Consider the following 15270-nt stretch of genomic DNA (forward strand, 5'->3'; position numbering starts at 1 on the left):
AGTTAAAGGGCCGTTGAATAGGTCTACCTAACCGCTGCACTCACCGACCACTTTATATATATATATATATATATATATATATATATATATATATATATATGTTGCTGCCATTAAAGCAATAGAGGGACCAAAGCAAATACTGAGGCCTTGTCCTTTTTTGAAAACGCATCTTTTTCATTCTGTTTTGGCCTTCCGTCCACACCGAGACAGCGTTTTTGAAAACACAATTTTTGCATTTTAGTGTGGACTATGAAAACAGAGGTATTCAAAAATGCATTTAGGCATGTGACGCATACTGCACCCGTTGATTTCTATGGTCATACCAGCATTGTTTAGCCTGCAATTTACTTTCATAATGTTGCTAAAGATAAATGTTCCTTTGGTGATTTCTCCATATTACAATCTTGAAAACGCTAGTGTGGACGGGGAGCGTTTTGAAATGAAAACTCAGTTTAAAAAAAAAAAAAACGGATGAATGTATGTTTAATGCCTGAAACATAAGTGTTCATTTTTTAATTTCCACCACTGGAAATATTTTACCTTGAATTGCACTGTTAATTTGAGCTCTTATCTTGTCCTTTTCTTTCATGTGTCCCTCAGGCTGGAGAAGAGAGAGAGATTTCTTTGATGACACGGCAAGCATTCGCAGTGAGGGCAGCAATGTCCGTGGAGGCCTGAGGGGCAGGGGCAAAGGTCGCGGTCGGGGCAGAGGTCGTGGACGAGGTAACAAATAAACATCTCCAAGTCAGATAGTTTCTCACAGTCAGACTGTCAATTAAATCAGTTTTATACTTAAAAATGATTGATTTCATGTCAAATTAAAGTGAAGTTGGAGCGGGATGTACATTTTAAGCAAACTGAGCGGGAATGCACACTCAAAATTAAAATAATTGTTTTAATTTTTCCACAATTTTTTTAATTGTTTCCCACAATCATGATGCTTTTTGTCACAATTGCAGCATATATATATATATATATATATATATATATATATATATATATACACAGGGATTAAAGTTCTCCGTCGCTACGACGGATTTCCGTTAATTGCAGCGAGTCTATGACGGATTTCCGTCAATTGCAGGGTTCCTGTCTGTCCTTAATGTCTAAAGTTCACTTTTCATAATTTTAAGGCCGTAAATAGGCTTTCATTTCTCAAATAGTGTGATAAATGTCTTAATTTTAGTTTGAATAGGTCGAAAGCACGTTCCTCTATCCACTCTAACATTCTGTGATCTCTTCGCTTCCGGGCCAGTCCGGGTTTTCAATTCCCGCTCACGGAAAAACTGCTCCGTGTTCACTCAATTAATCTTAGTTGAAATGCATGTCAGGCTACAGCTGGTTCACTACGGTCCGAATCCTAGCGCGTTTGTTCCCTGCGCCCACCGCAGCGTTGGTCTGGTTTCACACTCAACTTGATTCTATCGAACCCTGGTGCGTTTGCGTGCATCTTACGTCATCGCAAACGGGCACGGCGCATGATAGAAAACAGAACGCGGGCCAATATTGGCCGTTCCTCAATACCAAGTACGCAAACTTCGGACTTGCGTCCTTGGTAGTTCAGACTTGCAAAGTTCGACTCAGGAGAACCGAGCTCCCGAGGTTCTTTATCGCGTCACTCAGCTCGCTCTGGCTACTCCGGTTATTTTTTTATGTATATTTTAACACCTCTTTTCATTTATAAATGAACATATTAATGGCCACACAAATGTGGTTCAGGCAACGCCCATGATTATCTTCACTGCATATATTTATAACAACACTAAATATAAAACACAACCCTGCTTCTTTTTGTTTTCATTTCAAAAATATGAAACATTATTGATCATTAAAACTGACATTTAACAAACAGAGACAGGGTTGTATCGTTTTATTTTATTATGCATGTACACATACAGTGAAGAGAATGCATAGTAAAATATATATATAAAGAATATTTTATATATTTTAGAATATATAACATTACACAACCCTGTCTCTTTTTGTTAAATGTCAGTTTTAATTATCAATAATATCCATTATAAAAGTATAAGTAGCCTAATAGGTAGGCTATAAGAAGCTATGCAATGAGCAATAAAGCAAACAATTCAGTCAAACATTAGTCAGCTCTCTAATAGGCTACAAAGTTAAAGTTAAATAGCCTAAATATATAAAGTTATGAAACTTCACTTTGCCCTCAGCCAAAACGATTTGCCATGGAACAATTATATTATATTTATCATGTAATATTTTATATCTTATCTCTTTCTTTCCAGGTCGCTATGATTATTCCCACAGTTACCGGGACTCTTACCAGGATAAGTCCACGGTTCCAGCCGAGTTCGGCAATAACATGATCTATTACTACGACGACGGTAATCGGGTGCAGATGTATACGATTGAGGAGAATTTGCTTAAAGAATATATCAAACGCCAAATGTAAGTTCCAAATCTCTCCTCTCTTTGCATTTAAACTAAATACAGCACACTATTTGCTTGTTCAGCTCTCCGGCTTTCAGTGCGCCAGATTGATTTTATAAAACTGTGATTTTATTGGTCATATTTGGACACATTAGAGAATTTGTACATTCAAGGTTTATCTTTAGTTTAGTAACATAAGCCGAACAGTGTGAGCATTGTTGTATTATAATATGGTCAGTCTTTTAAAAAAGTGTTTAATGCATTACCACCAGCAGGGGGAGCAGCTGCAGCTTCGGGCGGCCTATCACTGCCTTGTCTGTACGTGTCCTTAATTTAGCTCCTCTGCCTTATGGATGATGGGGAAGGGGTCAGATGATCTGAGTCAAAAAGATTAGGGCAGAGGACACTGGGTGCATTGTGTGTGTGGGTGCGTTTCTTAGTCAGAAATTACAAAAAAAATTACTTTTGCATTTCATGTGGAAATGAAAACGTATATTGTATGCATATAGTCAAGTCTGTATTCATGTTTTCCCTCTACTACCCAGCATGTGTTTATTGTTTGTGTGTGTGCGTTCATGCCCATGTGATCTTATTCTCAGAATTCAGCCAAGCTTACTTCACTCAACACTGTGAACATAAGGAGCTGAAAGTCCACAGGGAGCAAACGCGCGCGCACACGCACACACACACACACACACACACACACACACACACAGAAAAACATATATGCTTTTGATGACTGACTGTTTAACACTGATCTGAAACCTGTCTCTCAAAAACAGTAAAGAGAAGAGGGTGAAATCAGAGAAAAAGAAATTATATATATATATTAGAGGTTGACCGATTGATCGGTTTTGCTTGGATCTATAACTCATTGCTGGAACAATCGGTTATTGGCAAAAATCCATACCGATAGTTTTTCCGGATTGTGACCATTGCTGGAGCGGCTGAAAAGGCTCCACTGTCATTACACAGTAAGAGAGCGTCCTCTATAGGCGAAAGAAAAACTAACAATGATGCATCGTAGTGTTTGTTTTGACACGTGAGACTGCACGCTGCACAGAGCGGGACATCAGATGTAGATTTAAAACATAGACAACGACATGGTATGTATACAGTACACTAATGTACATGTTTTCATATAATTATAAAGTAATTCATTTGTTGACTAGATGCTGCATTAATGGAGAACAGCATTATGTTTGCCATCAGGGCTGTGAGGACGCTAACATAGTACCTCAAGCGGTTAAAACAATGTGACAATAAAACATGCAAGTCCTACCCAAATGTTTAATGTCACAATTATTACCATCTATTTGCATTAGTTTATATCCAGCTGGTCGCTTTTATGCATTCGTTATGCAGCAAAGTTGCATATTTAAAGCTAGTGACATGAGGATTTTTTATTGTTAATTTAATACATTGTTGGTTATTTAGATAATCATCAAGTGTCCTAAAATGGAAGCAAATGAAGTGTGAGAGTATAGATACAATATACACGTGTTTTTATTTTCAATGCATGGCCTTTGTGTAGATGTTTAAAGATGGCCATATTTAAATTTATATGATTTGGATTTATAGGAAATGGTAACACTGCAATAAGAGTCCATTTGTAACATTAACTAAGATTAATAAACGTATTGTTTATTTCAACAATTAAAGTTATATCTCTTAAAATTAATTATACAGATATGTCATTCATGTTAGTTCATTAACTAATAAATTAATATTTTTACATTTAAAAAGTACAGTACATTTTCATGGTTCAGTACAGTTTTTTCAGTTTTGTAATAAAGTTCAGAACTATTTTATGTGTTATGTTTGCTTTCATTCAGCATTCATTTTTAAAACAATCGGTGAATTAATCGGTTATCGGCCAGCTTTGCCCAACCTAGTTATCGTTATCTGTAAAATCCGATAAGTAAATAAAAAAAAAGTTTTTATATTTTATAAAACAGCCACAGTTGCTTCACTAATGACTTCCACTTCAAAATTAACTTTGTTGCTTCATAATAGTCTATATTGTGAAAGACTGATAATACGGATACGTACTGATAATGCGAGTCGTACGTCATTGAAAAAGCACCGATGACATCAACTCAAGTGGACACCAACCGTGATCACATGACTCTTTTCTCTCCACCTTAAGAGACCAATGATTGTCTGACCTTTAAAGATTGTGCAGAAAGCAAAAGCTTGTATTATCATTTTGTATGCGTCCATTGCAAATCATGCTGTTTTTACTTCCTTTTCCAGGTCAGTATGTCTACCTTGTGCTACTTGGCCAAGTTTATAGTGAAAATGCAGACTTCGGATATGGGTCACTTTTAAAAGGAGATGTAAACTGGTCATCAAAAAAAAATTGGATATAGTTAACAAATCGGAATTGGGCATCAATACCTGCAGTTTAAATGCAGCCTTAAAGTGTCGTATTTATCCACCCAATTCTGTATCCATTTATTTTTAATATCTTTTTGTTATTTGTGTAATTTGCCACATTTCTAATTTCCTTGTACTGGATGTTGTCCCAGGACAGTTTTTCATCACACCTAAACACACTAGCGAGTGAAACTTGCATAACACCTCGACTGAAACTCCCCAGATTCATTTGGAGTATGTCTTATGGGACAACCTCGACTGACTAAAGCTGCTGGAATGTAAGGTGTGTTCTGGGTGGAGGCCACACCGTTCCTCCCAGAACACTTCTGCTGCTTAAAGGGGAGGTTTTTTTTTTTTTTTTTACAAATTTTCATGTATGCAAAGAAGTGGGTTTCATCATCAGTCACGTCTCTGAATTTCCACCTTCAGGTGCTTCATTTTAGGAACTTGCATGTGTTAGTAGAAATTTGATCAACTTTTCTCCAAACCGGTTGTCCACAGAGGCTCTAAATTATTAGTGTACAATATTTAAATGTAAAATTCAGCAGTGATAGTGGAGATCTTGTTGCAGCTGGTCTCACTGGAATCCTGCCAGAGGCTCTGCCATCTGCTGTGGGACTGCGCCGTTCCTCACCTGAAACCCAGAGGACAGACATTGACAGCGAAAGAGTGTTGATCTGTGAATGCATTTGTTGCTGGAAAAGAGATAGATGATAGCTAAAGGGATGTGGGATCTCTGTCTTATTCCCATGATGTCCGTTTCAGTTTTTTCTTGTAAGTTTGCACATTTAACCATTAGTGTGAGTGCAACCGCCTGCAGCAGCTCCAGAACAAGACTGTAATAACCCACAGAAAATTTGAACAAAGCTGTTCTTGGATATGTGTACTACACCGAAAGACTGCCATGAAAATAGCATTTATATTGCATTAAATAATAAATAATTAAAAATGTAATATTTTGCAAGCTTTTGTCGTACATATAGTCTCGTTTGAGATTGTTTGGAAAATCTGGGATTTTCTTTAATTTAGGCTTTTAGGGTTTAAAAAATTATGATATGGCAAAAAATGAATTCAAAATATTCTATTCATGCAGCTCACGTGCTGATGTCATTGAAGTAAGAGAGAGATGCATCAAATACTAAGACCTTCTGAAATGTTAATGTTTCAATTAAACTTTTCAGTTGATTTTTATAGTGATAATAACATTTTAATAAAAAATATTTATATTAAATTAGTAAAATGCAAAATTTGCTCTAGTGACCTCAGACATTTGTTTTATTTATATATCGGTTTTCTTTTGTTTTGTTTTATTAGTTTTATACACATTAAAGGATAATTGCAGAAAAAATAAACATATCACTGCCATTATACCAGATGCGCATGGAACAAATTAACAAAACTATTAAAGAAACCTCATATATATATATATATATATATATATATTTATGTTTATGTATGTGTGTGTGTATATTTATGCTTTTCAGAGGTAATATATATTTTCTTTTATTTGTGTATTAATAAGTACACGGCTTTTAATATATATGATGTGTAATAATGATATCTAAGTTGTATGTAATTATTTATTTATTTTTGCACACAGATGTGACATGCACTAGCTATTTTTGTGGTTAGTATTTAATTACACCGTAGTTAGAGGCAGCAAATGTGAAACTGTATTGTTTAATTATTATTTTGGAGTTTACATGTGGCTGTTTTGGTTTATTTTCAGTGAATACTACTTCAGTCTCCCAAACCTGGAGCGTGACTTCTTCCTGCGGAGAAAGATGGATACAAAAGGGTTTCTGCCCATCTCTCTGATCGCCAGTTTCCACAGAGTCCAGGCCCTCACCACCGATATCAACCTCATAAAAGAGGTGACATTGACCTACCTCGGCCCGACCTACCTCTTTTACAGGACACACACATCAGAGATTATAATCATTAGTCTGCGTTATATCTGTTTTTATGTGTATGAGCAGGCGGTGAAGAACAGTGATGTCGTGGAGCTGGTTGATGAGCAGATCCGTAGGAAAGAAGAGCCGGAGCATTGGCCCATTCCGGGTCCCCCTCTAGACTCCCCACGCACAGATTTCTCCCAGCTCATTCACTGCCCCGAGTTCGTCCCAGGACAGACATTCACCTCCCTCAGCACAGGTTCTGATTTGTTCTAGCCTTTTTAGCCTTTTTCTTGTACTTGTTATTGTTTTGCAATTATGAATTATTCTGTTACTGTTTCCTTTAGCATTCACATTCACTCACTTACACTCTCTCTCTCTCCACATGTGTCACAGTATCGTCCTCCCCAGTCAGTCAGCACATGGATGAACCCACTCTGGTGAATGGCCAAACTAGTGATGCCACCGACACAGCCAAACCTCAGTCCAAAGAATACTTTCCCTCCGACTCAAAAAGCAGCTCTAGTGAAGATGGGAATACCCCAAAAGAGCGGTCCGGCAGTCTCTCTGATCCAGATGTCCAGCCGTGGATACAGGTGGAAAAACGACACAGAAACTCCACTGGAAAAAATAAGGTACTTCCGGATCCGTTCAGACTCTAGTGATAAATGTCAGTGTTTTGTAGGGATGCACTGAAATCTGACCAATACCATTAAGCCAACGTTAGTTTTTATGTAAAGGCTGATTTCAAATAAAAATGCAGTACTATTTTGTCTAAATAAAGTAAAAATGAAACTAAGAAACTAGAATCTGTTGTTTTAAATCCTACAAGTTTGTAACTTTAATAAGGATTAGTCTATATATAATTTAAAATTTATGCAGCACAGACTGTTTGATAACTTTATTCAATTTCTGTATATGTCCCACCTGATAGACAGGAAGATGTTATAGTTTTTGAAGTCTAATAAATGTTTAAAAAAAATTGATAGCTTTCAATTGTAATGACGGAATCACTGTAATGTTGGATGGCTATAATTAATGTTCAAAATTGTGGGGGTATTTTTATTCAGACATCAATGGCTTATTGATCATTATAGGTGTTATCAATAATTTAGTTGTTGTTGCTAGTTTGAGTTGAGAAATACACATTTCAGCGTTATCAATAGTCTGTGTGTGCATTTTCCTTGAGAACCAAGCAAGTTGACTCATGAAACCCTTTGTTTATTATATCGCAATCACATATCGCAATCGCAATATTGACCTCAATAATCATAATATGACATTTTCCCCAAATCATGCAGCCCTAATTCCAACAGTCACACCATGCAACTCATGTCCACACAACTCTGCTGAACCACTCAAACCAAATCAAACTTCCCATATTCTACCAAAAACTTCATTCGGGTTTTGAAGTTTTTCAGAGACAGCAATGGCTTTTTAAGTAGTGCATTTGCTTACATTTTGCTCATTTCCTGACAATAACACATAATTCCCCCCCTAATAATTTGTGGTTAAGACAATTAAAAGCTTAGTGTTTAGCCATTTTGGCCTTAGCCCATTTTTTGTGCCCAGGAGTGTATTGAATCTCAATATTGGTCAATAACCAAAGTGTTGTGCATCCCTATTAGTTTGCTTCATTCATTGCAAAGTAATTTAAAACCATAACACAACTGTAGAATATTTGCTTGCTTTTTGGGCATTTCTCGTTTTATAAAACTTTGTTTCTTTATAATTTATGCTTCTGCTAGAGGATTTATAGCATGGTTTGATCACACACATCTTTCCTTTTCCTCCTCCATATTTCTTCATCCATCATGTGCTCTTTCCATCCATTGTTCCATCTCCTGTCCTGTGGGTGTGCAGACCTCAGTAACTCCTCTTCCTCCGATCTCTCCTTCTTCTCCTCCTCCTCTTCCTCCTATCTCTCCTTCTTCTTCTCCTCCTCTTCCTCCTATCTCTCCTTCTTCTCCTCCTCCTCCTCTTCATTCTTCTTCACCACCACCTCCTCCTCCTATTCTTGAGTCGTTCCCATCTGCAGTTGAGTATTTGTCCTGCTTACAGTTTTCTCTTTGCATCATTTCTTTTTCCATATTTATTATAAGGAAATAAGACATGTTTTGTGTTTGCTTCAGGAGAACACAGAATTGGTTCAGTCCAGCCCTAAGCAGCCACCTGAAGCAGTCCAGGAGGAACTGGACTTCCTGTTTGATGAAGAAATGGAAAGGCTCACAGCACCTCGCAAGAACACCTTCACTGATTGGTCAGATGACGATTCTGATGATGAACTTGATGACCGAGACGTTAACAAGATCCTGATCGTTACTCAGACCCCCCCTCACCTGCGGAAACACCCTGGGGGCGATCGGACAGGGAACCATGTGTCACGTGCCAAAATCACAACTGACCTCGCCAAAGCCATTAACGATGGACTGTTCTACTATGAACAGGATCTTTGGACAACGGAAGACGGACTGCAAGAGTGTGCCAATGCCAAGGTGAGAGTGATTGTGCTTTGTGAATTTTTATTATTTTAATGTAATAAATAATTTAAAGTTTGTCTAAGTAAAGAGTTGTTTAGTAAAATGTCCAAGATGCTCTTTTCAATATAGTGAAAGGCTGTTACTGGTCAGCACTCACTTTCATTGTATGGAAGAGAGAAGCTTGACAGAATTTTCATTTTGGGCTGAAGTCTCCCTTTAACTACATAATTGATAAACATCCCCCCTTATTTTAAATGTTGAATATAACTTATGTTGAAAGGTTATATTTCTTACAATGGCACTGTGGAGTTGCCATCATATGAGTGACATGAGTTTGACATCTTGTCATCATATTTCCCACCTTAATTCCATAAAACACACTTTCATTCAAAAGTTTAATATTTGTTAGATAAAAAAAAAAAGATGTCTGACTAAGGCTGCTTTCATTTGACTAAAATACAGTAAAAAATTTGCTCTTGTGAAATATTATTACAATTCAAAATAACTGTATTTTTAATATCTTTTAAAAACTCATTTATTTCTGTGATGGCAACGCTGAATTTTCGACATCATTACTCCAGTGTTCAGTGTCACATGATCCTTCAGAAATAATTCTAATATGCTGATTTGATGCTCAAGAAACATGGCAAAGGATTTGTTGATGGATAGAAAGTTCAAAAGAACAGTATTTATTTGAATTAGAATTTTTTTGTAATTATGTAAAAATCTTTAATATGACTTTTGACCAATTTAGCACGTCTTAGCTGAATAAAAGTTATTTCTTAAAATTTTCCTGAATGAACAGTAGTGTAAACAAACAAAAAGAGTTTCGTTTAAAGAGAAAATGAGTGCGTAATAGTAACTCTATTAGAGTTATAGTTTGTGCTGAGTGTGGCGTTTGTTCAGCAGCTGTTGTCTTCAGATAAATGTCCATAATCAGCAGTAACATGGGAATTTTCCCACTGCAAATGTTTGAATTGCTTTGTGGTTGCCAAAAATATACTGAAATATATGCTTAAGATCACACATCGTGTCTTCTGTGCACTCTAGGATTCAATATGTGTTGGGTTCTGGTCTCAATTGGCTCCTCCTGGATTAAAAAAGTATGACATATTTAGATTAATGAGCCCATTCATACTAACATTAACTGAATCTGAGCCGTTTGCAAACTCTAAACGAATTTGGCTGTTTAATTTGAATCGAATGAGTGTGTTTAAACTGCACAGTGGTATCGGGGTTACCCACCTGTTCCTGCTCATGGGAGTCGTAACATCTGTGTTAACTAGACCAAGGTCTCTGTGGGCTGGAGTTCATAGGACAGACACCTGATAAACAGCTGCACCAAATGACAGAAATGAGCACATGGGGTTTTCTTCAAATGAGCTAAGAGTTTGTGATGTCACTCTGAGATCAAATGAAATGAAATGATTTCTCATTGTTAAGAGCTGTGATGTTAGTGTGGAATTTTACACATTAAGGTTCAACAACATAATATCAGTCGCCTGTACCAAAAAACGTCCAGACATTCATCTCTCTGTTAATGCAAATGATGTTCTTGGAAAACTTCTAATTGACTACACTGTCAGATTTAATGCTGCTGATGGGCCTAAAAGCTTCTCTTTCAACGGCCAAATAGACTGAAGTCTTTATGATGGACAATAAAGTTGTAATAACCGCTGATAAACCTGATCAAGGCCACTGCCTGCAGTCAGATACAGAGCAGTTATGATATATTGTTCATACAGGCAGAAACAGGAAGCCCATAAGGACAGTTTGTCTATGTTTTTCAGTTTGATGCTCCGCTTGTAGTTTTTATGCTTCCAGTCTTCTTGAAGTAATGTTCTTGCTCTGTGTATAATGTTAATATGGTTCACATTTATAGGATATGGAGAGCTTTAAAAAACTCAACGTGATAAGCCAAGACGAGTTTGAAACTCTGACCCCTAAGCTTCCCATTGACAACAGCCTGGAGATCCCACCCCCTCCACCATGTCAAACAGGTGATTGCACACTTCATATGTCTAAGAGATAACTACGGAATCTGTCTATCTCTCTGTCGATCGTTGATTTATTAATTAAACAAATATTTCAGTAAACAATTAATTAAATATTTATTTAATTGTGTATTTTATCAAAATTTTATCAATTTAATTATACTTATTTCATTTTTTTTCTATGTGAAATGTTGCAGATTTATACAGATGAATGCAAGATTTTATATATAGGAAATTTCTTGGTTAATTTTAAATTCCAATGTTTTATATTTCCATATATTTAAAAAATATATATTATTAATTTCGCTATCTTTCTGTAGATGATTCTAGCATGGCTCATTCTCTCCCCACGGATGTCCCAGAATCCCCCAGTGTGCCCCATACCCCACGCACACCACGTACCCCTGGAAGACAGGACCCCACTAAAACCCCACGCTTCTACCCTGTCATCAAAGAAGATACTGGCAACCTTGATGAAAAAGTAAGTTTGTACCGGGCAAACAGATTTTGTGATTTTAAGGATGACTTAATAAAGAAATATATATAGTTCAGGGCGATGCCGGAGTTCTTGCATATATCCTAACCAGGTGCAAATGTCTTAAAAACAAAAATGTTTTCTCTAACCCCTTTAGACTCCCAGAAAGAGGAAAACCCGTCACAGTTCTAACCCTCCACTGGAGTGCCATGTAGGCTGGGTAATGGACTCACGAGAACACAGACCCCGCACTTCCTCTATCAGGTTTGTTACTTTTTTTTATTCCTTTTTCTCAGCACTGAGGTGACAGTTGGCTCAACTGTGTCCCTTTTTCCTCCACGTCCTCTGTGCAGCAGCTCTAATGCTTCTCCGTCAGAAGGAGCCCCCGCTCTGTCAGGCAGTTACGGCTGCACCCCACAGTCCCTGCCCAAGTTCTGGCATCCATCCCATGAGCTTTTAAAAGAAAATGGCTTCACCCAGCAAGTTTACCACAAATACCGACGTCGATGCCTCAATGGTACACTGATTATTTTGTTTTCACACCACAGATTATATAACTGCTTTGCAAGAATTTCTCATGTTTGTGTATTTTTTTTCCCCTCAGAGAGGAAACGATTAGGTGTGGGACTGTCTCAGGAAATGAACACCCTCTTCAGATTCTGGTCCTTCTTCCTCAGAGACAACTTCAACAGAAAGATGTACGAAGAGTTCAAGCAGTTTGCTTTGGAGGACGCCAAGGAGAACTACAGGTGAGAGTCATGGTCCTGAATTCTGTTTTATCGGTAGATCTTGTCTGGAGAATTTATCCACCTTTGAGAATTCAGATGCTTAACCAGGCAGTAAGTAAGTCAACCAGGTTAATTTGACCCCTTCTCAAGAGCCTCGTGGGTTTTGCAAGAGGGTGCATAAAAAACCTAACCAAAATAAAAAAGGTGTCCTAATGTGTGTTCAAATGTTTGTCATAGGTATGGACTGGAGTGTCTGTTCCGGTTCTACAGTTATGGATTAGAGCGGAGATTCAGACAGGACATCTTCAAGGACTTCCAAGAGGAGACAATGCAAGACTATGAGAAAGGTCAGTCACCCATAATTTTTGACAAAACAAATATAAAAAAAAAACATGCGAAGAAAGAAATATTTATTGTTCTGTTTTAACTTTGCATATCACTCACCATCAATGTTTGGTGGGTTTTTTTCTGGTGAAATTCACTTACTCAGGACATTGGTGTAAACTTATTAGTCAACGACCACCTCTGCATGACTGCCATGTCTGCATTTCTGTTTTTAAATGTTTACATCAAATGTCAATCACTAAAACTAATTCTGAATGTATTTCTTGATCTTTTAGTCATGTGATGTGTTTTTTTGTTTTTTTTTTTCACTCTACATGCTGATGTTTTTTGGGGGTTTATGTAGGTCAGCTATATGGACTGGAGAAATTCTGGGCTTTTCTGAAATACGCAAAGGTGAAGAATCAGCCCATTGACCCCAAACTCCAGGAATACCTCAGCAAATTCAAGAGCATTGATGATTTCAGAGTAGATGTGAGTATAGGCATCAGTTTTGATGTGAATGTGATCCCTTGCAAACTATGCAAAGGGAAATAAGTTTTGGAGTCCAGAATAATGTATTAATATTAGTCTAAATGCAATTAATTGCTTTCTAACTGTATATAATATTAGTCTATTTGCAATCTAAATCAAGTGTAAATCTCCTGCCCTTAGCCACCAATGGCAGAGGAAGGAGGAAGGCGGAAAGCACACTCGTCATCCACAGGAGACGAGGTGAAACGTAGACGACACAACTCGACATCATCATCGAAACAGACCCCCGTCTCCAAGACATCTTCAGACAATCAGCTGACCACTGAAGGAATGACAAAAACAGCCACGACTGATCAGGCCGCTGCCCCAACGACAACGAAAACCACCAATCAACCATCAGCCAAGGCAGCTCCAGCCAATCAGAAGAGCAGCATGGCTAATGACCCGTCTACAAAAGCCCCAACCAAAGAGAATGTGAAGAAGAATACCTCATCGGATGCTCGCAAAGGAGAGGCGGCGACCAGCAAAAACAAAGAAGCCCTACAGCCAAAGAAATGAGGCCCTTACTACACTATATACAGTATTTGAGTGTGATTCTAACTCTAGAGCTGTGAAAAGATTTTCAGTGCTGATGAAGGCTCACGTTTTACACCGTAACCTCGGAAGTGAGCCAGTCAAACCGTTAGAGCAAAGACCAACTGTCAGAACGCTGCATTCACAAAGAGTAAACCAGAGACGTCTTTGTGTTGTACTAGACACTTTTTCTGGACAGGTTAACTTTCAGAAGATCTTTTTGCTTTCTTTTTCTTTTCTTTGTTTTTTCCCACAGGTAGTAGTTTCAGAATCAAGTACGCATGGTGAACTTGTTTTGCTGTAAAGTTTACAGAAGATGCATTCCTAGATCGAATGCAGTTTTATCTCTTTTAAAATTTTATTTTACCTTTGCAAATGCCTTACATTTCAAAAGCAACAAAAAATATAATTATTTTACAGCTCTGTCAGCATAAATAATGAATTATCTTTTGGTGTTTAAAAGTATTTTTAATTTGTGTCTGTGCATTTCCTGCTCAGCACATACATTTTAGCTCATTTATTTTTAACTCAAAAAAAAAAAAAGCTCATCAAACAAACAAAAATCTTTAACTTGAACTAAGGTTGACACAAGATAACACACTATATAGCTTTTTGCATTTTTTTGCTCTTTTATCTTGTGTAGGAAATATGACAGTGATGGAATACGAAGTTCTTTATGCTTTTATGATTAGCTGAGTGTCTGAGCTGAATATACGAGAAGTACATTGATATCAGGCCAAAGTAGCGAGGGATTGTTAAAAGTGTTAACATCTTCAGGAACTACATGATGTTCCTGCTCTTAAACGAATATTGTGCCGTTCAAGTCATGGAAGTGGTGATCTCAAAGTCACAAGGCCACATCTGCAGAGTAGAGGAAGAGAAAACATCTTTGAACTTTTTATTAATTTTGACTTAAATTGGAAAACGTGTGTACTTGAAGTTTCTAAGAAATTTTATCTTTTTGAGAGGAATTATCCTTCCTTTTAAATTTTTAATCCTATTGGAGTTGTTTGAGATAATTTATTGTTTTACTCTCTTAATTGATTAGAATCTTTTTTATTGATATTACAGAGAGAGTGTAAATGACTGCAAACATGGTGGCCAAGAGAATACTTTTATTTGCATTTTATTTTGCAGGTTGGATCTTTGCTGATAATATTAAATCAGTGTTTTTGTTTTTTTCATCACTTATGATCATTAATCAGACACTGAATTGATGTCCCGATTGTATCATATTTGCTTATGAAAACTGTACATAAAAATATTAGAAGCAGCTCTCTAATTTCAATCAATTCATTTTTATTGATTCATTTTATTGTGAAGTTTTTGTTTGTGCGCTTGTGTGTTGGTATGCATGTTGGTTTAATTTTTTCTTTCTTCATAATTGTAAAATGTAAAAAAAACATAAAATATATTAAAATCTGTTTATAAAACCCCAAAATAATATGTATTGTATTTCTTGTCAAATGTTTAGTGTAATGTCGTTATACTGGGTCTAACACGGTTCCCACACCTTTTAAATAATGATTT

The 15270-nt window shown here is 36.9% G+C and overlaps 1 protein-coding gene across 9 annotated transcripts in view; it reads left to right on the top strand.

The window, feature by feature from the left end:
* larp1b (La ribonucleoprotein 1B) overlaps positions 1–15181 on the top strand; it is a 29159-nt gene extending 13978 nt beyond the window's left edge. For 2 of the 9 annotated variants that reach the window (XM_077239670.1, XM_077239672.1), the window contains exons 5-19: positions 601–723; positions 2256–2418; positions 6509–6653; positions 6759–6933; positions 7071–7309; positions 8538–8711; positions 8807–9169; positions 11037–11154; positions 11469–11629; positions 11781–11887; positions 11977–12140; positions 12228–12372; positions 12589–12698; positions 13040–13167; positions 13348–15181. In XM_077239670.1, the coding sequence (XP_077095785.1) occupies positions 601–723; positions 2256–2418; positions 6509–6653; positions 6759–6933; positions 7071–7309; positions 8538–8711; positions 8807–9169; positions 11037–11154; positions 11469–11629; positions 11781–11887; positions 11977–12140; positions 12228–12372; positions 12589–12698; positions 13040–13167; positions 13348–13725 (2693 nt within the window). In that variant the 3' untranslated portion in view covers positions 13726–15181. The remainder of the gene's footprint in view (positions 1–600; positions 724–2255; positions 2419–6508; positions 6654–6758; positions 6934–7070; positions 7310–8537; positions 8712–8806; positions 9170–11036; positions 11155–11468; positions 11630–11780; positions 11888–11976; positions 12141–12227; positions 12373–12588; positions 12699–13039; positions 13168–13347) is intronic. The other 7 variants (XM_077239676.1, XM_077239677.1, XM_077239678.1 and 4 more) reach the window with 5 other exon arrangements.
* The last annotated feature ends 89 nt before the right edge of the window (positions 15182–15270 follow it).

Source organism: Siphateles boraxobius, unplaced genomic scaffold (assembly GCF_051911475.1).
Source record: "Siphateles boraxobius isolate OS27281-9 unplaced genomic scaffold, OSU_SipBor_1 22, whole genome shotgun sequence".
Lineage (NCBI taxonomy): Eukaryota > Metazoa > Chordata > Actinopteri > Cypriniformes > Leuciscidae > Siphateles > Siphateles boraxobius.